At 35.3% G+C, this 27817-nt stretch overlaps 1 protein-coding gene and 1 long non-coding RNA gene across 16 annotated transcripts; both read left to right on the forward strand.

Moving 5' to 3' along the window:
- Positions 1–6195: 6195 nt before the first annotated feature.
- LOC145807746 (uncharacterized) lies at positions 6196–7540 on the forward strand. The gene is made up of 2 exons (XR_014351102.1): positions 6196–6329; positions 6472–7540. It is a non-coding gene; the product is annotated as an uncharacterized LOC145807746 (long non-coding RNA).
- A 1399-nt stretch (positions 7541–8939) lies between these two features.
- On the forward strand, positions 8940–18722 carry LOC114257586 (long chain acyl-CoA synthetase 4). Of its 15 annotated transcripts, none has more exons than XM_082906506.1 (16): positions 8940–10186; positions 11322–11420; positions 11639–11690; positions 12303–12342; positions 12424–12519; positions 13224–13391; positions 13477–13620; positions 13695–13782; positions 14270–14336; positions 14931–15002; positions 15126–15243; positions 15626–15871; positions 15966–16105; positions 17516–17698; positions 17838–17957; positions 18423–18722. In XM_082906506.1, the coding sequence occupies exons 10-16, from the start codon at positions 14940–14942 to the stop codon at positions 18456–18458; spliced, it is 906 nt and encodes a 301-aa protein (XP_082762632.1). In that variant the 5' UTR covers positions 8940–10186; positions 11322–11420; positions 11639–11690; positions 12303–12342; positions 12424–12519; positions 13224–13391; positions 13477–13620; positions 13695–13782; positions 14270–14336; positions 14931–14939; the 3' UTR covers positions 18459–18722. The 15 variants fall into 15 exon arrangements, with proteins under 15 accessions (XP_082762632.1, XP_082762641.1, XP_082762631.1 ...); XM_082906515.1 differs by having other exon boundaries at positions 8967–10186; positions 13510–13620; XM_082906505.1 differs by having other exon boundaries at positions 10000–10155.
- The last annotated feature ends 9095 nt before the right edge of the window (positions 18723–27817 follow it).

The following is a 27817-nucleotide window of genomic DNA, read 5'->3' on the forward strand; positions in this document are numbered from 1 at the left end:
ATCCCCTTCCAAGGATCAAATTATAAGTGGATGGCACCTGCAACACCCAGAACTCCACCTGTTTGACCACGAATCCCGCTTTGACCGGCAGGATAATCTTTCCCAAAGGCCACTCCGGTTGTGAGTTGAAACCAATGAGTGGCGAAGTCGCCGGGGCCAAATCTGTATCCCGGAGCTTGAGCTGTTTGAAAGCGTCGTAGTATATGATCTCGACCGAGCTTCCCTGATCGATCAAGATCCGTTTGACATCAAATTCTTTGATGCGGAGTGTTACCACTAGGGCATCATTGTGCGGCATCTGAATGCGCTCTAGGTCTCTTGAGGAGAAACTGATCACTTCTTTCTCTTCGGTCTTCCCCCTTTTGATCGCAGGCTGAACCGACAAAACTTCCCTCATGTGTTCTGCCTTCTTGATCATTCCTCGGAGCTTGCATATACACGCCGGTTCCACTATGCCGTGGATGACATTAATAACCCCTTGGGGAGGCGCATCTCGGTCATCCGGTCCTCGCGGGTCAACCGTAGCTTGATTAGCCTTCACGCCGCCATCAATGTAAAGGTCCAAGTGTCCGGCTGCGATTAGGTCTTCCAAGTGTTGCCTCAAAGGCAAACAATCCTCTATCCGATGACCTCGCTCCCGGTGAAACGTGCAACGGTACCGCGGATTGAAGCCCTTCTGTCCGTCGCCTAACTTAGCAGGAAACCGGACATACTCCTCGTCACAGATTTCACTAAGTATGCGATAGATTGGAATCTTAAAGACCGTGGTGATGTCTGTCCTTGCTTTCAACCTTCTGTTTGCATCAGCTACGTCATCCCGGGGGTAGTCATCCCGGTCATTCTGACGTCCCATACCCTCGTTTTTGTGATTAGTGCCACAGCTCGATTCCTCGGCGCGGTCGTTGGATCGGCCGGACTCCTACCCGACCGCGTGCACTTTGCCAGCTAACCGCTTGTTTGTTGCTACTGGAGTTGCCTTCACGGTAGATACTGACGCATCATCCTCCACTCGGATGTGCTCATTGATGCGCTGCATTAGCTGGCCCATGGATGTCGGCTGGTGCATGGTAAGCGAGTCCCACAGTCTATGTCCGACCGGGAGACCACGCTTGTATTGTGTGATTGCAAGGTTGACCGGGCAATCCAAGATCTCGTTGAAGGTCGCCCAATATCTGGAGTTGTATGCCTTCAATGTGTCGCTTGGTTCCATCTTGACACTAAGGAGGTGATCAACTTCCTTTTGTGTTTTGGTGTTGGTTTTGAAGCGCGTCATAAAGGCTTCGGCCAACTGCTGCCACCTTTTAATGCTCCCCTCTGGCAACCTCTCGAACCATTTCAAACCCAGCTCGCCCAAACTCGACGGGAAGATCAAGCACATAAGAGCGTCATTCCGCCTATATCCGGCCATGACCTGTCGGAAATGACTTACATGCATATACGGGTCGGTTTTTCCATCATAGAGCGTGAACTTTGGCTGGTGGAAGCCTGCCGGAGGCGGTGCGGTCTCTATATCCACGAAGAATGGAGTGGCACTCAGCCTCGCCAAGTCTGTATCTACAAGGAGAGGCGCGGCTGGGCGAGGTAGAGGCATTCCGGCCTCCTCGCTGGCGTGAACCCCATAGGATAGCTGCTGGAATGCCGGCACCCTTTGAGCCTCCCGCCGGTGAGCCCGTTCCTTCAAAACTGCCCGCAAATCCTCGGAATGAACGGAATAAGAATACCTCGACGTCGTCGCCAGACATGAGGGTCGATAGGTGCTGTCTTGCGCGCTAGACTTCTCTTCGTGCACGTCAGAATCTGCAACCTTGTAACTTCGGGTGATGAAAATGGAAGGAGTGTGCCGATGACTCTGATTGCCTGAACGGCGGGGTTGGGTGCGCTCACTGTGGTTTCCCTCTCCAGCGACACCCTTCCTTTTGACATGCCGCTTCAGCTCCTCCATCTCCGCCGCTATTCGCCGGATGACGGCGTCCTGGTCCCTTAACTTGTGTTCCAGACGTCTGGCATGGGATTCTCTCCGCCGCCGATGACCGTCTGAACTCCGTGAATGACCATAACTTCTTCCGCGCTTATCCTGCACATCTCTTGAATGTCCTCCTGGAGAAATCTCCAGGTCCGCCATCGGAGGAATGATGGTGGGATGTCTTTCTCTCCGTCTGCCCGACTCCGGGGTAACTCCGTCGACGGCGGACAGCGAAATCTCCTCGATGTTTGCCATGGACGGCGATCGGATGAGCCTGGAAGACAAGGTTTTGTCTGTCAAATTCCCACAGACGGCGCCACTTATGCGGGGAGCAAATATTCAGGCAAGCCCGCACTCCATACTTCTAAGCTCCGTTTCTATCCGATCACCTGCGTGCACAACAGCGGTGAGCTACCCGGCGGTGTGTGGCCGGAAAACCCCTCCGACGATCAAGTTAGCACACACCTGAGGATGGAGAGAGTGAGAAGAGAGTTGAGTGTAAGTATTTCTCTTACCAAATGTCCGTGTGTCCAGCATGGGGGGGCGCAGACTTGCTTATATACCTTCTGCGCCCCAAATCTACTCCTAGTGATCTCTCGACACGTGGTTCTGCTACCCTATCTGTCAGCACAAATCTTGTTGAACATCGCCTACCCGACTGCCAGCCCACTTTTCTGGGGGCTCGGCAGCCGGGCTTCAACATCTCGGCTGTTAACGGCCACGCTGCGATTCATGCCCAGGTGCCGCCCACAACCAAGCTCCTTTCCTGCCATGCTCTACTGCATTTCGGCGAAGCCAAGCTTAAGATTAGTCATACCGGTCAACCAAAGTCCTTCTTGCCGAGCTTCAGGCATGAGCCTTATCGCCGAGTTATGGATGTGTGCTCTCCAACCGCGCAACGCATAAACCGTGGACCCTCACTTGACCGGCCTCCGCGCCGACAAGGTGAAGTAGCTCGGTTCCACATGCCCTTGCCATTGCCGAGCAAAAATCACTTCTGGGTGGAGTTGGGATACCACGGCCCAAATGTGTTCGGCCCACAATTTGCCTGGTATTACCTTGGCCCAATCCGGACCATATTTTTCCATCTCAAATGTGTTTAGTTTCAGTTTTCTAGAAATTGAGTTTTTTATTTTTCGTATTTTTTTTGTTTTTAGTGAATATTTTTAAAATTTTAAGTTTTTTTTTTTACTTTTTTGGATGTACCTTACTTAGATGTATATAAATAGTAAAATATTTGTGAAAAAATATTTTTAAAAATTAATAAATATACAAAAATATGAAAAATGTTCTGAATTTTCATATCTTTTTTTTTTTTTTGTATTTTTGATATTTAGTGAAATTTTTAAAGATTTTTCACAAATATTATACGAATTTTAAAAAAAAATTAAAAAAAATTCAGTAAAAACAAAAAATACGAAAAACAAAAAATTAAAATTTTTCAAAAAATAAAATTTGAAAATTAAAACCAAACAAAGTGAGTAGAATCTCCCCTCGCCCAAAACACCCTATTAGTGTTGGTTCTACCTTCAATATTCTAGATGGCCTGTTTGGAAACTTTATTATTTTAGTTGATTTTTTGGCTATTGAACTATTTGACTTAAAAAATACAATACTTGTAAAGAAATATTTTTAAAAAATGTATTTAGTGATTTTTTAAAATTATGTTCATATTTTTTTTTTACTTTTTAGGTATATTTAAATTAAATAAATTTTAAAAGTAAAAAAAAAACTTAAAATAGTTCAAAAAGCCCACTAAATTACGTAACAGCGCAACAATCAATTTCCAAATAGAATAAAAGTTTACCATTAGAATTTTATTGAAATATTTACTTAAATTAGTGCGTAAAAGCTTCAATCATGATTGAAGGATATAATTTGTATGTCTTATAGAACTTTTTTTTTAAAAAATCAAACTATTTTAACTTAATTTGAGATTTTTTTTTTGATTAAAAATCTCATTTGAAATTGACTTGAATGATAAACAAACTAAACTTTTAATATATTTTTTAAGCTCGTTAAGCTTTAATTGTCGGGGAAATTTTAAATAAATTATATTTTATTTTAATATTTTTTTATTTTTAGTGATTTTTTTATTTAAAATTATGTCAATTTTTTATTTTTCTAGTCTACCTTATCTTGATGAATCTAAAGGTAAAATTATTATTTTTAAAATCAAAATCCAACCTGGTGAAAGTTCCACCATAATATCACAATCAACTAAGAAAACCATAATAATAGACATGACATAAATAAAAAATAAGAAAATAAATAATAAATAATAAAAAAAAACTCAAGTTGCTATTGATTGGCGTTCTTCTACCAGAAAACAACTTTGAGACCATTTCCAATTTACTTAAATAATCAGTGGGTAATATTTAATTCGAATTTTCAACAACCGCCTCCGATCTCCCTCCTGCGCCACCGTCACTCCTCCTCCGGCCACCATCGGCTTCACTCTTCCGGGGACTTTTACTTCTGTTGCTCTCTCGGAGGCCTTCTTGTTGTTCTTCTTACATCTCTCCGGCGACTCCGCTACTGCAGATGCATAAGATGTCGGAACTCCGTCGATCAGGATTTGAAAATTAGGGTACTCCAATTCAAAAATTCGATTTTCCAAATCACTATTTTGGTTTCGTAGAGAGTCCACCGCCCGTTCCAGGTCCTTCACCTGTACCATAAGACCCTCTTTCTCTTGGAGCATCTTCCATTGATCAGCAATTTTTTTTTTCTGACTCCTCTTTGATTGTTTCTTCCAATTCTCTGACCCTGTTCTTTGCACCTTGAAACGCGTTCAGAATTTCAGCAACTTCAAGGTTTGCCTCACATTCTTGAAACAGTTTCAAGAATGCGAATGCGAGTCGTTTTTTCTCAATCTGCAACACCGATGCCGAGTCCAAGCCGGAGGAAGAAAAAGAAAAAGAATTATCTGTATTCCCATCTTTTTCATCCTCATCTTCTTTCTCCTTCTCCTCAAGTTTCTTCAGAAGACTGGAATGCTCATCAGCTTTCTGTTTTTCAATCTCTCATTTCTAGGTACGCAGAGAATCCAGCTCAAGTTCTAAATCCCTCATTCGAGCAGATGTTTCACTCTTATGGGTCTCATGCATCTCGGTGTGACTCGCAAGTCCCCTTTCTCTCTCACCAAATTTCTCCCTCAGCTGGCTACATTCGGTGACAAGTTCTTGTAAAAGCTTTGAATTCTCACCATTCAATGTTTCAGCTTCCATCTTTAAATCACTGATCATCTTCTCCGCTTCCTTCTCTTCAGTAGTTTCTGTCAACTTCCTTTTCAAGTCAGCCACTTGAAGTTCTTCCTTAATGTCATCTGTCACTTTCTAAAACTCATTTTGCAATTTTCCATTTTTACTGCCCTTTTCCTTTGAAGAATAAGCTGAATCCGAGTCCAAGCCGGAGGAAGAAAATGAAAAAGAAAAATCTGTATTCCCATCTTTTTCATCCTCAACTAATGTCTTCTCCACTGACTTCTCGCCGCAGCTGCCAAAAATGGATCGAAGAAACTGAGAAAATTTTGAGGGTTTTTTAATAATGGATTGTGGTGGTGGTTGAGAAAAAACAACTTGTTGATCCATTGTAATTCTTGGGAAAAAAGACAAAAGACAGAGATGTAATTCTTGGGAAAAAAGATAGAAGGAAGACAGAGATGTAGAGATTGTGAGAGGGAGTGGCTTTTATCGTAAAAGGTAGTTCATTTTTTTGCATATTCTTGAAAGGTAGGTTTTTTTTTTTTCATATAAAATTGGGGTATCAAATGGAAAGTATTGACATTTCCATAACTCTCTTTCTCTGTGTGTGTGTCGGGGGGGGGGGGAGATAAAATTCATGATCAACATTTCTTAAATTGCAAAGTAAGCTGAGTAGCTAACATTTTTTGGAGGTAATGAGAGATGAAAATTTCGTTGTAGTCATCCTATTGTGTTATTGTGTTGAAAATAAATTAAAATAAAATTGCTGATTTGCATTAATAGTGGAGTCAGATAAGGTAGGATTTGTTGAACTTAATTTAGACCGTTCATCTTTTAGTGCTTGCCTAGTAGATCATCCATGTAAGAAATTACGATCGAATATTAGTAGCCATATGATTGGATCATATTTGTTTTAAAGAAAATATACGGTCTATTATCGAAATCATACTTGTTGTCCATTTTTTTCAAGACAAATGTGATCCATAGTATATAGCTGCAGATGTTAAAACTAAAATATCATGGTTCTTCCAGGCTGATGTGGATGGAAATGGAACAATTGATTACATTGAATTTATAACTGCTATGATGCATATGAATAGAGTGGAAAGAGAGCACCACTTATACACTGCCTTCGAATATTTTGACGAGGACAAGAGCGGGTAAGCTCCTCTCTCAAATCTATTGTTATCTTATTATGTTACACATCATTACAGCAATTTTTGTTCCCATTTTCGCCTAAACATAGTTGTAGGACTGATTCTTAAATAATTTATGCTTTGTCATTCTTGCCTCTTAATTTAGGTACATCACAATGGAAGAATTGGAGCACGCCCTGAAGAAGTATAATACGGGCGATAAGAAAACAATAAAGGAGATTATTGCAGAAGTTGGCATAGACAACGTATGGTTTCTCTCCTTTACTAATGCAATGCTTATCTAGCCTTTTTTATTCTCCTCATACATAGAAATTTCATATCGAAAAAATATAGTACTTCATGTCCATGTTTCTTTGTCATCCAACAACTACACTCGGACTGGCGAACATGTTATTTTTCAAAAATGCAAGACACGACACACTTGTGGCATGTTAAAATTTCATATTTTTACAAATTTATTATATATCATACATATGAATGTTTATATATTTTGTAACTTAAAACATCAAGATATCTTGTATGTTACAATTACATTCTAAAGAATGCAAAACAATTATAGAAATTGTAATACACATGTTATATGCATCTTATAAATATTTCAAAATATATTTAGAAGAACGCATAAATTGTGTTATGAAGAATGCAGAACATTGTTAATAAAAAAAAGTTATCACTTATGACATGTTCAGAGGGTTTAAGAAGTATCGCTGAAGTATCGTGATCACCATACGCTTCCTCCGCTGAAGTGTCTGTTTTTTTTAGATTATAAATGCACTGTCTTTTGATTCCAAAACTCATGATGAATTGGCACTTCGAAAATGTATCCTTTAATTCTTTTGCAGGATGGAAGAATTAACTACGATGAGTTTGTTGCCATGATGAGGAAAGACAATCCGGAGATGGTCCTAAACAGACGTCGCAGATAAGTTTTTTCAACGTTACATTGACATGTGTTTTTCCAGCTTGAGGACATGATTTGTTGGCCTAACCGGGGCGTGTTGCAACTGGGATTGAAAAATGTTCTCAGTTTGGCTACCTGGAATCACAGCGACGGTTCTTGCTTTCTGGATTGGTTTGTGGTTTGTCTATACCTGCCTTTACACACAAAAATGAGTTAGATTGTCATCATTTTGCTACATAATTATACTACCAGAATGTGTGATTATTTACTCTCTACTTGTTTCCAAATTAAGCACAAGGGCATTTGTCATTTACAGATTGGATTTTATTCTCTCTCTCTCTCTGAGTTATGAGCTTCCTTAACTTCTACCTTTTTTTTCTTTTATTTATATATTTTTTGAGAACTGTCTACCTTGTTTTACAATGCAAAGGACCATGAACAATTTGCGTGACTCATGTACCATATTAGAAAAACTATTCAAGTCTAGCACATAATCCAATTTATGTGCACTTAGAATTTTTCAAAATTATTTAATGTCTTGAGACCAGTCATTGGGAATGTTATTTAGAGTTTTAATCTAATTTTATTCTGAACTTAGAGCTTGAGAAAAATATTGGTTGTAACCGTGTCACAATCAACCAAATGAGTTGAATGAGATTGAACTTAAGATGTTCTTGTAATCAAATTATGCATAATGCATTTACATCCATATATTGACTCAAATTAAAATTTTGGTAAAAAAATATTCAAAATTTATTTAAACTTTTTGTTTCATACTTATATCAAATTGAGTTTTATTCATTTTTTACTCAAATGAAAAAAGATTTAATTTAAATATTGAATCAAACATCCAACATTTTGGTAAATAACACTGTTAAAATATGATGAGATATATTTTTTTTTAAAAAAAATCTGAATAAAAATTAAAGACGGTTTGATTTTAAGATTTTAAAAATGATTTTTAATTTTTTTTTTAGTGAAATTTTTAAATATTTTTAAAAAAATATTTCTTAACTTATATGGACTTAAAAAATAAAATATTTATAAAGAAATATTAAAAAAATTGTATTTAGTGATTTTTTAAAATTATGTTCATATTTTTTTTAATACTTTTTAGGTGTATTTAAATTAAATAAGTAAAAAAAATACTTAAAATAATTGAAAAAGCCCACTAAATTACGTAATAGCGCAACAATCAATTTCCAAACAGAATAAAAGTTTACCATTAGAATTTTTATTGAAATATTTACTTAAATCAGTGCGTAAAAACTTCAATCATGATTGGAGGATATAATTTACATGTATTATAGAACTTTTTTTAAAAAAATCAAACTATTTTAACTTAATTTGTCATTTTTTTTAATATTAAAACTCATTTGAAATTGACTTGAATAATAAACAAACTAAATTTTTAATATATTTTTTAAGTTTATTAAGTTTTAATTGTTCGGAAAATTTTAAATAAATTATATTTTATTTCAAACTTTTTTATTTGTAGTGATTTTTTTATTTAAAATTATGTCAATTTTTTATTTTTCTAACGTACCTTATCTAGATGAATCTAAAGGTAAAATTATTATTTTTTAAATTAAAAACTAAACTGATAAAGCTTCCACCATAATATCACAATCAACTAAAAATCATAATAATATACGTAAATACAAAAAATAAAATAAAATAAAAATAAAAATTTAGAACACTTTGCTATTGATAGCTTTGAGAGCATTTCCAATTTGCTTGACATTTCTGGTCAACATCTTCACGTTAGCAAAGAACCCTTCTTGCCTGTACGGCATCAACAACCGCCTCCTCCGATCTCTCTCCTGCGCCACCGTCACTCCTCCTCCGGCCACCGGCTGCTTCACTCTTCCGGAGACGCAGTAGGTTCCTTCCGGAACTCCGTCGAGCTCATCTCTGCCAAAAATGGGGTAGACAGGAATGATCTCATCGGCAGGGGTGGGGAACTCAAAATCATCATCTTCATCTTCATCTTCGTAGCTCTTCCTTTCTTCTTTTTCTTGGACCCCTGGCATCTGATCAGTCTCAGTTTCGTGCGTTTTGCCTCTTAGCTGCTCTTCCAAATTAGTGTTCTGGTTCCGTAGAGAGTCCACCTGCTCTTCCAATTCCCTGACCCTGTTCTTTGCACCTTGAAACGCGTTCATAATTTCATATACACGGCTCTCAAAGTAGCCGTAGTCTTCCTCAATCGCGCTGAGATTCTCCATCAGCAACTTCACTTCATCTCCTTTCTGGGTACGCAGAGAATCCAGCTCAAGTTCTAAACCCCTCATTCGAGCTGATGTTTCACTCTTATGGGTCTCATGCATCTCGGTGTGACTCGCAAGTTCCCTTTCTCTCTCACCCAATTTCTCCCTCAGCTGGCTACATTCGGTGACAAGTTCTTGTAAAAGCTTTGAATTCTCACCATTCAACGTTTCAGCTTCCATCTTTAAATCACTGATCATCTTCTCTGCTTCCTTCTCTTCAGTATTTTCTGTCAACTCCCTTTTCAAGTCAGCCACTTGAAGTTCTTGCTTATTGTCATCTGTCACCATCTGAAACTCATTTTGCGATTCTCCATTTTTACTGCCCTTTTCCTCTGAAGAATAAGCTGAATCCGAGTCCAAGCCGGAGGAAGAAAAATAAGAAACATAATCTGTATTCCCATCTTTTTCATCCTCAACTAATGTCTTCTCCACCGACTTCCCGCCGCAGCTGCCAAAAATTGATCGAAGAATCCGGGAAAATTTTGAGGGTTTTTTAATAATGGATCGTGGTGGTGGTTGAGAAAAAACAACTTGCTGATCCATTGGGAAAAAAGACAGAAGACAGAGATGTAACTCTTGGGAAAAAAGACAGAAGGAAGACAGAGATGTAGAGGTTGGGGTAGAGATGTAGAGATGTAGGGAGTGGTTTTTATGGTGAAAGGTAGTTCATTTTTCTCCATATTCTTGCTTTGGTAGGTTCTTTTTGCCATACAAAATTTGGGTATCAAATGGAAAGTATTGACATTTCCATTCCACATTTCCTTAACTCTCTCTCTGAGTGTGTGTGTGTACGTGTGTGTGTGTGGGAGATGAAATGTTTCATGATCAACATTTCTTAAATTGCAGAGTAAGCTGAGTAGCTAACATTTTTTGGAGGTAATGGGAGATGAAAATTTCCTTGTAGTCATCCTATTGTGTTATTGTGTTGAAAATAAATTAAAATAAAATTGCTGATTTGCATTGATAGTGGAGTCAGATAAGGTAGGATTTCTATTTCAACTTTCATTTCCTAACTCTCTCTCTCTCTCTGTGAGAGTGTGTGTGTGTAATATTGCACTCTGGCCCTTGCATTTTTTATAATTTCACTAAAGTCCTTTCACTATCAATTGTGACAATTAATTTCTTTAATAGTATATAAAAATATGCTATCAATCAGTGCTTTGATGTCATATGTATTGTACTACTAGTCAAAAGACTTGTTTTGGGCATAAGTGTGACAAGGAGACAATGATATTAGTAATATGCACACATTAGCCAGTTATTCATGAAAGTCACTGCTCTGACATTGTTTTAGAATGTATTTTTGAATGTTGGCCGGTTGTACATGTCAGATTCAAAAATTGACTCTGAGAAGTGATCAGTAAGTTTGTAAATATTTTTTTCAAACAGTAAAATTCAATCGATGGGTCATAATGGTCCTGTTTGGTTCAGCTTCTTGTAAGTTAAAATCTAATAATAAAAAACAAAAGTTAAAATTGCATCTTCCTCAGCATTCCGGTAATTAGTATTTTAAGCTATTTTTTTTTATAAGCTATAAGTGGAAGCAACACTAAACACTCTGGCACGCAATTCCAAAATAAAAGAAGCTATCGGCAGAGCTTTATACACTGCATTGAACAAGGCCAATAAAGTGCGTATGTGCGTAACGTGTTCTACCCTTCAAGTGTATGTATATGTATGTGTATATGTGAATGCTAACTATATCGTAGTGTGATCCTTCTTAGTAATGTAGAATGATATCTCTGTACTTTTGTAGTTTTGATCAAATTGTTTAGTTTGGTCAGTTATTGTTCACTGTCGAGGGTTTTTTTCTTTGTTATTTTTCAGAAAGCTTTGGTTTGATTGACTTTTAGTGGTCCATTTGTATCAAAGGATGGATTTGATGTCTGGGTACAAGGAATTTTCTCTCATTAGTCTAGGTACGAGGTATTTTCTCTCATTAGCTTGCTATTCAGCAGTGTTTACTGTCATCTTTCAATATGGATTTTGTCACAGTTAGTTTTTCAATTGATAACTTCTCATTATTGTGTATTTGGTTTATAATATACATGTCTTGGAATCAATTTTCAGATGTGTTGTTGTGGTAAGTGCCATTTTACTAATCTTATGCTTACACGTGATTAATTTACCGAATCGTGTACAAGGGGTTGTTGGGCTTGTCTTTGGAAATGAGAATTCTGCCTCAAGTAAAGATAGGTAAATTGTTGATTTATGTTCATAATAACTATTGCTATAGTGGTGGATTTTGTTTTGTTGATGACTCAAAATATTTATGCAATGCACACCACATAATGCGTTGGCTGGAATTCAATTAACAGTAAAGCCATGTAGTAAAAGATTTGTTTAATTTCATAAAATTTGATATGTCACCTGTTGGTGGTATTGGTCCATCCCAACCTCAACTAAAGACTCAGTGATGAGCAGTGAATCTCTCACCTGTGGTTTAATTATTTTTCATCATCAACTTGATTCGTTTTGGAGTTTTACATATGGTTATTATGTGTTGATCAAGAGAAAAAGATTCCTGAGGTACACAGGTTTTCATTTTATGATTGGTGTCCCGACTAAGGTTGTTATGAGATATTCGTGGATGTATCTTGATCTGATTTGATGAATATGTTCAAGTTGATACCAAAATTTGGTGCATCTTCTATGTGACTTCATTTATAATTCAATACTCTGAAAGGTCCATTTCTGTCCAACTTATTGTTGTAGTTTTATTGTGTTTAGTGCTAAGATGGTGGCAATAGAACAAAATATAATAGGATGTCTGGATTACGCGTCTTAATTTTTCTTCTGCCTTTTCAGGTGCTGAAAACATTTCCTAGTGCAACGAAATACTTGAAAAGTAAGTTGTATTTGATACAATATTCAGTTTGCATTTGCATTCGGCATTAAGAAATAATACTTTATTCATTTTTTGATATAGCAATTGTGAGCTTTGGCAAGGTTACTCCTGAACAAAAAAGAAGAAGTTGAAAAGTTTGGTTTGGCTATATATGCTTGGGATGAATTTTTGTTATTGGTAAGCTACTTCTGTTAATCCATTATTCATTTCATATCTGGTTGTTTTGTTAATAATTTTTTGGTTTTGAATAATGCCCATTATTGTACCACGTGAAATTTGTTGAATTCAAAGCAGGGATGCTGGATGGCGTACTGCACATTTTGTATTACAAAAATCATTGTATTGTGCCACTTTATTGCATTTTATGGATCCTTGTTTATCTAATAATAAAGTGGTTTGAGGATAACTTAGATGATATGCTGGAGTTGACAGCTGGCACAAGAGGTCACTGGCATTGGTGTGTTTCCATATTGCAGGCAGGCAGTCGTATTGGTTCAGGGTTATGATATAAGGTCAAAAGTCAAAATATGTTTCACTTTAAGATCCAGTTATTTCCATCGTGTTACTTCTATTACATTGGGTTATAGGATAGGTTGAGTACTATTGACTAAATCTGATGGTGCTCTGAAGTAAATTGTGGTTAAATCTGAGGCATTTTGCACTTGAAATGATGTGTGCTATATATACGTTGCCTCTAGTACTGAATGTTAATTTCAAATATTATGTGGTGCATCCCTAAAAAAAATCTGTTCTTGAATTGGAAATTTTTTATAAATCACCAATTGATCTGATACCATTTCCCCAAGGGGGGCTAAGTATGGATGATACTTCCATTGACTATTTATTACTTCGATTTGAATTTCACCCTATCAGTTTTGCAGGGAGATGATAAACAGTATGATCCTCCAGTAAAAAAGAAAAGTGACATTTGTACAATAATGTATACTAGTGGCACTACTGGTGACCCAAAGGGCGTTCTGATTTCCAATAATAGCATTGTTACTCTTATAGCTGGGGTGAGGTGCCTGCTAGGGAGCGTTCATGAATTGGTAAGCATGTGAATCAATTTACATTCATAAATCTACGTGGCAGGCTATTTATTTGATTTAATCTAAATTATTCTGCTTTATTTAGGATTTCTTGCACATCCATTTGAAAATTTTACAGTTGACTGAAAAGGATGTATATCTTTCATATCTTCCTCTGGCACATTTCTTTGATCGAGTGATTGAAGAGTGTTTTATCAATATTGGCGGCTCAATAGGATTTTGGCGAGGGGTAATATGACTACCAATTCTTTTCCTTCCACATTAGAGTTCAATGTAACAATTCGGTGTTTGTTACATCTTCAGGATGTCAAACTATTGACTGAAGATATTGGTGAGCTGAAACCTACTATTTTCTGTGCTGTTCCCCGAGTACTGGATAGAATTTATGCAGGTAAGTTTTTTCTTTCTCAATGGATGCAAATGCAAGTTGGTACATGTTCTGAGCAAAATAGAACCTAAAAGGGACACTTTCATCGGTAGCAGATAATGAAACACAATGGCTTTAATCAACTGCAGTGGTATTGATCCATCACACAGTAATCAACTAAAATATGAAACAGTAAAAGATTTAATGTTAGTGATTTATTTTTGTGTTCTGTTTTAATTCCAAAAACATTTATGCTCTAGAAAGCATGAAACAAATTCAGTGTATTTTAAGTTGTTAAATTTTGATAATTTTTTATTTTGGTCTGCCATGGGACTATTAAAATATGAATAGAGAACGCAAGAAACAGAATGGTTAATGAGGGCAGAGTTAAATTTAAATACAATGGTGCTCATTTCAGAGGCACATAGTGTTCTTTCATAATTTCATTCTGTGCAAAACATAACTTCAAGTTTCATGCATTTTATTCTCGAACTCCGGTTCTTATTTTCAGGTTTGCAACAGAAGATCTCATCTGGGGGTCTCTTAAAAAATACTATGTTCAACTTTGCATACTCATAGTAAGTTCTACTCCGCATCTCTAACCTCCTAGTAAAAGAAAAAAAAGAAAAGAATAATAGGGATATCTTGTGGAATCACTTATGCCCACATCAATTTCTTTTCATTTGAAGATTCTATTTTATTTATTAACCCTTTCAACTGAAGACCTTTCATCACTTCTTGAAGGACATCATCGCAACCATATATTGATTGGTCAAAAATTTGTGACTAGATATTCAATTCTTCCAAAATTTTGGTCATTTTTTTCCTTTGGAACAATTTCTTGTTCTTAATTCTGTTTCTCATTGTATTTATATAACCTTGAAATTACCCTTTTAAGATCAGAACTCTGTACTTTATACTTCCTATTTCAAGTGTCATCTCATTCATCATGCATTTTTTTATAAGATAGATTTCGTATTAAAAGGCACAAATCAAAAGGGGGCACAACCATTTATGCATCATGTGTACGAAACATAAACTGTGGCTACCCTATGTGTATCTACAGGGACTTGGATTTTTCTACAGTGTTTGCTTTAATTGTAAGGTAGCTAATTTGTTGTTATTTTGTGCTGTCTCATTTTTATTTGCATTTAAACAAATGCTGCGGCAAGCTACATAACATGAAGAAGGGGAGTAAACATGTAGATGCAGCTCCACTTTGTGACAAAATTGTTTTCAATAAGGTGGTGGACATATTCTTGTAGCAGCTTTTCATTCTTCTTTTCCTCTTTTACTTTCTCATGGGACCATATATACAAAACTTAATCTTTAATGTGGCTTTCATTTCTTTTTAACTCCATTCTCAGGTAAAGCATGGGCTAGGCGGAAATGTACGGCTTATTTTATCTGGAGCAGCACCTCTTGCTACCCATGTAGAAGCTTTTCTACGGGTGGTGGCATGTTGTCATGTTCTGCAAGGATATGGTATGTTGTCCTTTTAAATCTGTACATATCAATTTAACTTATTTTATCTGCCTTTTTAGCATGTACATTTGAATTTCACTCATTCCTCCCTTTGGAAGTGGTTTTTGTTACTTATCAGCCTATTTGAGACAGCTTGCTGATATATGTTTCTTTGTTGCTTAAACTCCACTTGGGAATGAGTTCTATTACACTTCGCTTTGAAGGCCTCTAAGAAAGTTTGATGAAATTTCTTTAAATCCATTACCTCAGTGCCATATTCCCCCTGTTTCTGCCCATGAATAGAGACTTCTACTAATTCAGCACTGGTATCTTCCATTGTATATCCATTATCATACAGTAAACTTAATTTTTTTTTTTAATTTGTTTTCTTTCTGTGATGTAGGTCTCACAGAAAGCTGTGTGGGAACATTTGTCTCACTACCAAATGAGCTGGGTATGCTTGGTACTGTTGGTCCTCCAGTGCCTAATGTGGATGTGTGCCTAGAATCTATTCCTGAAATGGGATATGATGCCCTCTCAAGCACACCACGCGGAGAAATATGTATAAGGGGCGATACCTTGTTCTCAGGGTACTACAAACGTGAAGACCTCACCAAAGAGGTCCTGATTGATGGATGGCTCCACACAGGTTTGTCTACGACAGTGTCTTTCATAATTAATTTGATATAGTGCTCATAATTTTCTTTCTTAGTCAACCCTGCCCCTAACAATGTTTGTGTCAGGGGATGTTGGTGAGTGGCAGCCCAATGGGAGCATGAAAATTATTGACCGAAAGAAGAACATTTTTAAGCTGTCACAAGGAGAATACGTTGCAGTTGAAAACTTGGAGAATGTTTATGGTTCTGTTACTGGTATTGACTCGGTATGCCTCTGAACTATTGTAAATATATAAATGGAATATAAGTTTCAGTTTTGTCTCTGTGAGCATTCCAATTGTTGTCAACAAATATGGAATGTATTCGTTGTAGATATTACCAACAATGTCCTTCTAGTGATGAGAGCATGGATTTGTTTCTGATATTGTTGTAAAAGTTATGCTAGGGACCCCAAGTAAATTACCAAATAAATTGCCAAACCTCTCACATGGGTGTGGGATCCACACAAATCACATGTGTGTGGGTCCCACACCCATGTGAAAGGTTTGGTAATTTATTTGGTAATTTACTTGGATCCATAGCATTTTCCTTGTTTCAATACTTCTTGACTGTTATGACATTATAATGTGGTCTTCTTTTGTTTCTGATATTGTTTGTGTGAACCTCTTGACCGTTAAAAGTTATTCTTTTTATGTATTACCTTACATATGCTCTCTCTCTCTCTCTCTCTCACACACACACACACACACACACACACACATTTCCAGTGCGTTCTATTTTAAATTTCAATCCCTTTTCTGCTAAACTAATTTGTGCATGTTGTGTGCTTTTAAGCACTGGAAGAAACTTGACACAGGTCTTTATGATTGATTATATCTCACAAAATTAGTGTTTGCATTTACATGCTTTTTTCCCATCAGATTTGTTTTTTGTTTTATTACACTTAGGTCATGTTTGATTCACAAGATTAATAGTGAAGTATTAATAATCCTATTAAATTAGTGTGGTATTCACTATCCAATTGGATTAATATCCATTGGATTAATAATCCCACCCCTACCCCATTACTAATAATCCTACAAATTTGTTGGATTAATTATCCATTGAATTAATAATCCTAAATCAAAATATTAAAACAAACATAGAATAATTGGCTTCACGGATTAATAATCCCAATCCCATGCTCTAATCCACCCAATCAAACATGCCCTTAAGGCACAAGATATTTGCCATAGGTTGATTTTGATGTGTGCATCCTGAGGTCCAACTTATTCTTTCTTGTTAAAACTTGAGGATATCTATATACTTGGTTCATTCATGCTTTTGTGCATGCTTATGGATCTGCTAAGAATGTTCTCATTTCTCACATTTGTGCACTTTTTCCTGTTGGAAACAATCCTTAGAGTGACTTATGCTGTGTTTGGTTGGGAGATTTGGAGAGGGATTTGGAAAGGGAAAGAGAAAAAGTGTGTGAAACTAGGTGAAATATAGGTATATTTTATTCACATTTCACCTACATTTTCCATTTCCCTTTCCAAATTCCTCCCCAAATCCCCCAACCAAACACAGCATTAATGAACGGTCAAATCTATGCCTGTACTTGGGGCTAGGAGATTGAGCATTTTGTTTATTCCAGAATCTTCTTGTGTTTGATTATGTCTGAATTTCAATCTCAGATATGGGTATATGGGAACAGCTTTGAGTCTTTCCTTGTTGCTGTTGTAAACCCAAATAAGCAAGTACTTGAACGTTGGGCTGAAGAAAATGGTGTACCTGGGGATTTCAATTCCCTCTGTGAAAATCCCAAGGCAAAACAAAACGTACTTGTAGAGCTCACACGGATTGGAAAGGAAGAGAAGGTTTGTGTCTTTTACACTTCCAACCACCTCTCATTTCTACTTCCATTTGATAATTGAATAATAATCTGAGTTAGCAGAGGGGAAGAAAACGTTATTTACTTCCAGAAGATTTCTGAAACTTTTGTGATGTGCCTGGCAGTTGAACGGGTTTGAATTTATAAAAGCTGTTCATCTTGACCCCGAGCCATTCAACATGGAGCGTGACCTTCTGACCCCAACATTCAAGAAGAAGAGGCCTCAGTTGCTCAAATACTACCAGGTAGCTCTTCTTGATTCTCTCAAGGAATCTCATGGCATGCCATTGTACTATGTTCATTGACTAGATGCTTTGACCCAAAAATGTTTTGAAATATGTGAAATGTGTATTAGAATTCTAATTTTTTTCCGGTGAGACTTGAGAGGAATCAGGAGGAAATCATTTCATTGTAGAAAAATATGTATTAGAATAATCTGTGGAGAAGAAAAGCCAAAAATTGACCCCCTCGAGTTAAAATCCTGGTTCCGCCCTTGGCCATGAGTGTTTGAACATTGGAGATTTCTAGTTCACTCCATGTTGCCATCTGCCAAGCAACTAGTGCATGCAAGAACTTTTAGTCGACTTAAATTTCCAATTAACTTTTTTGGAATTTGTTAATTTGTCATTTCTGTTTATGACTACTTTATAGTACTCTTTTTTTTTTTGGGTGGCACAGTACTAAGGGGAAATCTTTGTGTTGCATTGCAGAACATTGTTGACAACATGTACAAGGGTGCAAAGTAAGCAAACTGCCTGAAGATGGTGTTTTCTAAATTTTAACAGCCCTAAAAAAGGTTCTTCATTCTTCGATGCTATTGCCAGTTTTGGCTTTTTGGCATCCCACTCTCTGTATATATTGTTGGTTACTTGTATAACCTTGATGATTAGTGCTATACAAATCAACAAAACTTGCAAACCGATGTGGCACCAATCATGTTAATTTATTGGATTCAATTTCACTTTTCATAGTTCTATTAATGCATGCCAAAACCAAATCTTGTTCAGTTCTATCGAAGCTGTGTTTTCTCTAATTATTAGGACTGAGTAAGGAATCTGTAAAATCCGTAATTCGATCCAGTCCAGTCTAATCCGATAGGTTTGGATTGGTTTTTTAAATCCGCAGTTCGGTTCCGGATTGAAGAATTAAAAATCCGTAGTACACGGATTGGTTCTGGATTGAACTCCACGGTTCCGGATTGGAACTGATCCGGACCGCATACAAATAATATATATTTTTATTATACATCCTCCCCCATAGTATCTTTTCTTATTTTATATAAAATCTAAACTCAAACCTAAAACTGTATAATATCTTCTTTTATTACTTTTGTTTGTTAATTTTTAATTTTAATTTGTAATGGTTTAAATACTTATGGTGAAACCAGTTTTCTTATGGTTGTTTAAATTCTAGAACAATATGTCGCTGTTATAGAAATAGATGTTGTTATTGTGAAACTAATATAGCGCTATGTTTATATTTTTATGAAATTAAAGTGTTATATATATATTTTTGTTATTTAATTATGTGAATCCGTGGTCCTAAACCGATCCAATCCGTATTTAAATGGATTGGTTTGGATTGGTTTCATGATTTAAACGGATTGGATTGGTTCCAATTTTTCAGGAACCGTAGATAACGGATTGGTCCTGATTTTACCCCAATCCAGTCTAATCCAGACCTTGCTTACCCTTATTTATGCATAGAAGAGTTAAAAAGCTAATAAGTTAAATAAGAGATTACTAAATAAATTAACTTCTGTAAGTAACAATTTATTTATCAACTTATTTTAAGCCAATAAGTTAATTTAAAAGTAGTGTGTCAAAGAAAACTTAAAAAAGCCTTTTTATAGGGGCATTTCCCTAAATAAGCCAAAATAATAAAGGAATTCCCAAACTAAGCTTAGTTTTGAAAGATTTTCCAAAATGAGCTAACTCCCGGTTCACAATCGCGAGTTCAACACTTTTCCACCCCTGTCGCGCGAAACCTGCCAAATTTGAAACTCGTTGTTACGAAAAGCGAGTTTGATTAAGAACTCGCGGTTACGAAACGCGAGTTTAATTAAATTTTTTTTCCTTTGAACTCGCTTTTTACAAGCACGATTTCATGCTGAACTCGCTTTTTGAAACCACGAGTTCATCAAAAAATAGATTTCTTCCGAACTCGCTGTTCATAACCATGAGTTTATCAAAAATTATCAACTCGCTATTTGTAACCACGATTTTAGGACAAATTTTTTTTCTTTAAGTGAAATCGTGGTTCACAACCACGATTTTAAAACTTATATTTAACCCCCCCAGCCCCGTGTTTTGCATTCACGCTTTCTCCTCTCTCTCTCTGCTGTCTCTCTCTCGCTCTTTACTCCTCTCACTCTGTTCTCTCTCTCTCGAGCTACCTGCTCTCTCTCTCTCTCTCTCTCTCTCTCTCGAGCTCCCTCTGATTGATTCAGTACTGTCTCTCTCTCTCGTTGGTATGGCTTCTATCATCTATTTTACTGTGAATAAATTAGGATTAGAATTTGTATTTGTGAATATATTTGTGTTTGTGAAAATGTGAATAAATTAGGGTTAGGGTTCATGAATGTGGGCTTAGGGTTAGGGTTTATATTCGTGAATAAATTAGGGTTAGGGTTCATGAATGTAGGGTTAGGGTTAGGGTTCATGAATGTGGGGTTAGGGTTAGGGTTAGGGTTTATATTTGTGAATAAAATGTTGTGAAATCAGAAATAATAAATTAGGGTTACGGTTTATATTTGTGAAATTTTAAGTATATATAATTTGTTGAATGTGAATGTTGAATGTGTTGAATTTTAATTATAGATAATTTGTTGAATTTGTTTAATTATAGATAATTTGTTGAATTTTAATTATAGATAATCTGTTGAATGTGAAATCTTTTGCTATAGATAATTTGTTGTTGAATTTGTTGAATGTGTTTAATTATAGATAATTTGTTGAATTTTAATTATAGATAATCTGTTCAATGTGAAATCTTAAATTTTAAATTAGGGTTAGGGTTAGGGTTAGGGTTTATATTTGTGAAATCTGTTTAGAAATCTGTTGAATGTGAATGTTGAATGGTTTATATTTATCTTAAATCTGTTTATAATTGTGAAATCTATTGAATGTGAAATCAGATTTGTATTGAATGTGAAATCAGATTTCTGTTCAATGTGACATCTGTTGAATGTGAAATCTGTTGAATGTTGCATCTGTTTAGCAAAATTTAAATATTATGTTTGAAATAAGAAAATGAGGGTTATGGTTTTCTATTGAATGTGAAATCAGAAATGAGGGTTTTGGTTTTGAATTAGGGTTTTGAATTGATGAATGTAAAATCATTTCAATTAACGGTTTTAAATTGTGAAATCAGAAATGAGGGTTATGGTTTCAGAAATTAGGGGTTAAGAAATTTATGATAAGTTAAAATTTTTAAATAATGTTATATAATTTTTTTTAGGAACAAATAATTTTTACGTAATGAACAGATAATTATCTATAATAATAATAATTACATAAGAAAGAGAAACGTTAATTTGGCTGTAAAAATTATTATTAATTAGGTGATGTGGAGTAGTAATAACTTAAAATTAATAAAGTAACAAAAATAATTTTGTTCTAACTTTCAATTTTTTAAGTAAGAATAAGAAATTGAAAAGTAAGGAACAAAATTTGTGATAAGAAATTGCTATGGAAGTTTTCTCATCATTTTGGCCAGGAACAAATATATATATATATATATATATATATATATATATATATATATATATATTTTGGAGATAGGGATATGGCAAAATAGAAAAGTCAGATAATTGAATTTTATGTCGGTGTAGGCCTGCTTAATATTTTCTATGGGTGACCCTTTAAGTAGTGCACTAAAATTTTATTAACAAATTAAAAATCTAACTACTTAGAATGTTAACCCAAAAATAAAAAATAAAAGAAAACTTTAAAATATGCCATTGATGCCACATGCCCCTACGATAAGAAAAATTGGTTTGACTAAATTTATGCACTAAATTCAAATGTAATCGTGGTTAAATATAAAAAGTGTAGTTTACTTGAATTTCTTGCCCCATTTACGGTTGAATTTCATTTTCGAGTTTTTCCTCCTTAAAATTCATTTATAAATTTGATATAAATAAATGACTTTTTAGAAGTGATCTACAAAAAATTGATATAAACATTAGAAGTCGACTAATTTGATCCACAAAAAATTAGAAGTCAAAACATTACTTTTTACCTCTTTGCCAAAAGAGGCCTTCCAAGTCGTCATGGAAAATGCTATTATGAAAACATTTGATATAAAAAAAAAAAAAAAAACAAATTTGTTTAGGAATTATGTTTGAAAAAATTAAAATATTGGATTTATAAAATGAGTCATTCTCGATAATTTTTACCCACTTGAATTATCCAATTGACTTATTCTCTATGCGCCTGCATTATGTTTATTCAATTAAGTTATAACTTTTTATGATAGTCGGATGTCTGAATCAGTTTACGTATTTATCAACTAATTTTACAATCCACACCAAACGTCCATTCCACGTAGATCCGACAAATCTCAATTAATGAAACATACTGAGAGTTCAACTTGAGATCTGAAAGGAGCATACCTAATTTCTAACACATAATGAGAGCTCTTTAATATTAATGAAACTCAAGTTTGACTCGCTTCAGGTCGATAATTTTTTTGTTATGTTATTTCCCTAAGTTATTTTCTACGTTATTTCGGATGAGGTTATTTCCCTAAGTTAGGGAATAATGTCATAGGAAATAACCTATCAAATAACTTTGTCATTAAGGTCCTTATTGGCAGAGGGAATAATGTCAATAAAAGTAACTTCTCTTTAATTGTCCACAAATCTCACTAATTTGACCACCAGTTATAAAAAATGACGTGAACAATGTTTGAAATTAAAATTAAGTACAAGTCATACAAAATCAGTCGAGTTATTTGAACTCAATGAAAAAAATAATAATTTCATAGAAAAAGTTACACTATGATTTAAGATTTTTGTATGACTTGTCCAGTATTGTCCAATCGCACTAAATAAATACAATACTTCATACAAATTATAGTATAAAATTATATGAATAGAAAAATAAAAGAAGAATCTTCGTAATGTCTTCATATTCAAAATTATTGATATATCTGTCTAGGTTACAAATCACGCTTTTAAGGAAATTTTATTTATACAAAAATTTTGAAGTAATTATTTTTTTAAAGTAAATCTGATTAAGAAAATTTGATTTATACACAACCATGCTGTGGTTAAGTAATTCTTTCTATTTTCAGAAAACGTGGTTGCAAACTACGGTTTTACTGTTGACCCGTGGATAATAATCACTTCTAAGCAAAATGTAAAAATTCAACAAAGAATTCAAAATCAACACTCATTCTTGTTTGTCACAGACACTCACAAACACTCTCTCTATCCCTCTCTCTGACACACACACCCACAACACTCACACTCACATCAAACATATAGGCTTTTTAATATATATAAATTTTATTTTGTAATATTCATACCAATATTTTATTATATATATAATAATAATAATAATAATAATAATAATAATAATAATAATAATTGATAATAGCAAATAATAATCAACTATATAAAATGATTATTTTTTTACTTTAATTCTTAAAATGTAAATTTTTTTTAGGTAAATTACACTGACACCCCTGAGGTTTATTTGAAAAAAAAAAATTCATTGGAAAAAATAAAAATAATTTGAAAAATAAATTATTTAAAAAGATAAATTAAATTAAAAAAAATTTAATTGTTCTGAATTGTATAAAATAAAATTTATATATATTAAAAATTATATATGTTTCATGTGAGTGCAAGTGTTGTTGGTGTCTGTCTCAGACAGAAAGATAGAGAGAGTGAGTGTCAGTGTCTGTGACAAATAAGAGGGAGTGCTGGTTTTGAATTTTTGTTCAAAATGTGTTTTGAAAACACGTTTTTACATATTTTACTTACAAGCGTGGTCACGAATATGTATAAATCAAATTTCTTTATGTATAAATCAAGTTTACCAACACTTTATAATTTATATAAGGTCACAACCTAGGGCCATTTCCCAAAATAAGTCAAAATACTAATTCAATTCCCAAACTAAGCCTAGTTTTGAAAGAATTCCCAAAATAAGCTAACTAGCGGTTCACAACCACGATTTCAACATTTCTGGGCCTGTCCCGCGTGGAATTTAGAAAATCTTAAAATCGTGGTTACAAAACGCGATTTTGATTAAGAAATCGCGGTTACAAAACGCGCTTTTAATTAAAAAAAATTTATTATGAACTCGCTGTTCTGAACCACGATTTTAGCTAAAAAAAATTTTCTTCTGAACTCGCTGTTATAAACCACGATTTTAGTCCAAAAAAATTTTGTTCTAAACTTGCTGTTATAAACCACGATTTTAGCCAAAAATATTTTTCTTCTGGTAGCTGAAGTGGTAGTGCAATGGTGATGCCGAGGTAGTTGTTTGAAAATTGAGTTTTTTGAAAATTGAGAAGGAGTTGGTGTGGTTTGAACCCACGCCTCTGCCTGGGCATCACCATTGCACTACCACTTGAGCTACCAACAACATAAGTGATATTCTGATCACATTTTAATATATATGTTTTGAGTACACAAGTCCTTTTTTTTTTTTGGATAAAATCGTGTTTTATAACAGCGAGTTCAGAAGAAAATTTTTTTTGGCTTAAATCGTGGTTTATAACAGTGAGTTCAAAACAAAATTTTTTTTGGCTAAAATCGTGGATATGTGCATGCCTGATGAGAAGTATCGACCATACATATGATACACTTATCTAGGTGTCAAGTGTCTGATATGGTTACTTGATTTGTTTTCAAGAATCCATGTAACACAAACATTTTTGATAAATTTTAAATTACAACTTCAGAAGTAAAATAACAAGTCCTTATAAAATTAAGATGTTCATCACACAAATAAAATTATATTTATTTAATGATTACAAATGTTGTTACTTTCTAATTTATACAAAATTAATCCAAAATTAATAAAGCTGTTTTTTGACCTAAAATTTAGCTGAATTACATTTAATGTGCACAAGAGCATGATCTTAATCATAATAAGTAATGTAAAAAGCATAGCATAAGAGGATGATGGTAATTTTTTCATAAGTTGTAAGATGTATTTCTTAAAAAGCTAAAAAATCTAAACTATTATCATTATTTTAACTCATATCTTAATTAAAAAATCAATAATGAATGTTGGATTATAATTGATGATTACTTAAATAAAGTTTTTGCGTCACAAGTAATTGTAATTGAATGAGTATAATTTCATATAATTATTTTACAAGTACAAGGAGATATAAGTATATTGTTGCTATTTTAATGTTTTTTGTCTTAATTGAAGCAAGTATATGGAGACTGTTCCAATTATTTTCTACTGGGGAGAAACATAATTCGGGATCCTGATGAAGGCGTAGCATATGATGCTGAGCCGAAAGGGATATATGCGGTGCAAATTGGCACCACGCTTAGCAATTTGGAGGAGATGTTTACGTCAAAGGTGGGGAAAGTGTCCGATTGACCTTCAAATGTAGATATCCTTATCGCTAGTGGCAAGCACACAGCAAATACAAGATATTACCGATCAATGACGATGAGGCGTTGAACACCGTATTAAGCATCGGTGCAAGTTTTCAAGCACCAAATTGTTTGGAAGTTTACATTGATAAAGAGATTGTACACAATATCCCGAACATGACACATATGGATTCTCGTCCGTTCACTACATTGCTGACGCATGGGATTGACACAACAGCGTTTCAGTCTCCTATGTATGAATCAGATCAATGTTATCCATTGGGCTACACACAACAGTCATTTCAAGGCCATGGTGTAGAATCAAGTTCACGTGGTGGATATGGTTATGAATTTGACAGTAACACACAAGATGTGCCGACATGCAGCCATCATACCACTCCGGTTAAAGTTACTGGTAATATGGCTGAAACAGTGAACGGGGTGCAGTTTGCTGACAGTGACATGTACGGTCCTGATGTCGCCCTAAACGATGATGACAATGAAATGTGTGAGGAAGAAAATGTATTAGGCGGATCAGATGATGATGATGATGAAGAATATGATGCCCAGGCTCCCGTTGAACCTGAAAATGCCCCCATTCCACCTAGAGTTGAAATCCCTTTCTATGACAACATTCACATGGGTGGTGATTTTGACATTAGTACCCGTGATGTCGTTCCCCGTAACCGGATCTAGAGTGCTGAAAATCCAGAGTTGGACAGAGGAATGGTTTTTGTTGATAAGAAGCAACTTCTATATGCTGTGAAATTGTACCATGCAACAAATAATCGAGAGTATAAGGTCATAATCTCCAAGCGAGACCTTTGGGTGTCTGCTTGCAAACACGACTGCAGTTGGTGGTTGCGTGCATCTCTTAGTAGGAAACATGGTTTTTTTGAAATAAAGCAGTACAGGGGTCCTCACCATTGTTTATACCCACGAATGAACAGGGACCACACTAATATTAGCTCCAGTTACATTGCTTCTCATATTTTGGGACAAGTTGCGGTTAGTATAAAAAATAAATGTTTACATATACATACATATTTGTTTGTTTATAGTGTTCACATCTAGATAATCCAACTCATATTTGATTGTCGTATGCAGAATGAACCTGATATGCCAATTAAGAATGTCATCGAAGATATAAAAAAGACCATGAACTATAGTATATCATACAAGAAGGCGTGGCATGCAAGGGCAAACGCAATTAAAATGGTATTCGGTGATTGGGATGAATCATACAGGCAATTGCCTAAATTCATGCATGCATTACAGACATCTAATCCTGGCACCATCGTGACATGGAAGCATAAATATACCGGGCATGCAACCATTATACCCGTCTTCCACTTTGTTTTCTGGTCTTTCAAACCCGTCATCGATGGCTTTAGATATTGTAGGCCTGTTATAACTATAGATGGTACATTCTTATACGGTAAATACACTGGTGTGTTACTTGTAGCAACGATTGTCACTGCCAATGGCAAAATATTACCGCTTGCATTCGCTGTTGTCGACAGGGAGAGTTTAGAGTCTTGGTCGTTCTTCATTCAAAATATCAAGGAACATATTGTCATGGACCGACAGGGAGTGACTTTGATATCTGATCGAGCTGAGAGTATTTTAGCTGCTGTGAGGCGGCATTGGCTGAATCCCTCGCTCCAATTTGTTGGATATCATCGGCACTGCCTTCGACATGTTTGCAGTAACTTTAACACACATTTCAGAAATAAGGAGCTCAAACAACTTCTGTGGAAAGTAGGGAGTGCTGATCAACGACGAAAGTGTAATAGTTACTTAGATCAGATACAGGCTATTAACCAAGAAGCCATCGATTGGGTCCACAAGATGAATCCTGAGGATTGGGCCCTTGCATATGATGGTGGATATTGTTGGGGGGTATTGACCAGTAATGATGCAGAGTGTTTCAACAGCGTCTTGAAAGGTGCAAGGAACTTACCTATTTCAGCTATGGTTGAATTCACATTTCGACGACTCGTCAAATATTTTGACGAGATGGGAGCCCAAGCTGAAACAGATGTACGCAATGACTTCCAATACCCTAGAGAGATGCAAAGAACTATGGAGGAGGGTATCGCAAGGGGAAATACTTTCAAGTTGATATCGTATGACAGGTTAGTTTGTAATGTGAAAAAATTGTTATTATTATGTTGTTAAGTTAATTACATCTAAAAACATGAACTTGATTAGTTTGTTTCAATATTATCTTATAGGCCCCGCCGTGTATTTGAGGTGCAAACATCTTTTCGCCGTGGACGAGGTCGCAATAGACAGATTGTACGTATGAATCAACCCACATGCAGTTGTGGGAAATATGAGATAAGACACTATCCATGTTCTCATATGCTCGCTGTAATGTCTGAATGCGGTGACAATCCATTCCAGTACGTTGATCCAGTATACAGGCTTCTTGTACACATGAGGGTTTGGGAAACTAAATTCAACCCAATACCGCATGAAGATTATTGGGATGATCCGCAGTGGACCTTAATGCCTAATGGCCTTCGTCTG

Source organism: Camellia sinensis, chromosome 14 (genome assembly GCF_055761805.1).
Source record: "Camellia sinensis isolate YWXY chromosome 14, ASM5576180v1, whole genome shotgun sequence".
Taxonomy (NCBI): Eukaryota; Viridiplantae; Streptophyta; class Magnoliopsida; order Ericales; family Theaceae; genus Camellia; species Camellia sinensis.

What these genes read in the sequence shown, in the direction of transcription:
- LOC114257586 (XM_082906506.1), top strand. Translation starts at nt 14,940, where the DNA reads ATGAAGAAGGGGAGTAAACATGTAGATGCAGCTCCACTTTGTGACAAA. An exon ending in ACAAAATTGTTTTCAATAAG is followed by an intron (nt 15,003 to 15,125) that starts GTGGTGGACATA and finishes CTCCATTCTCAG; the next exon opens with GTAAAGCATGGGCTAGGCGG. An exon ending in GGATTGGAAAGGAAGAGAAG is followed by an intron (nt 17,699 to 17,837) that starts GTTTGTGTCTTT and finishes TGTGCCTGGCAG; the next exon opens with TTGAACGGGTTTGAATTTAT.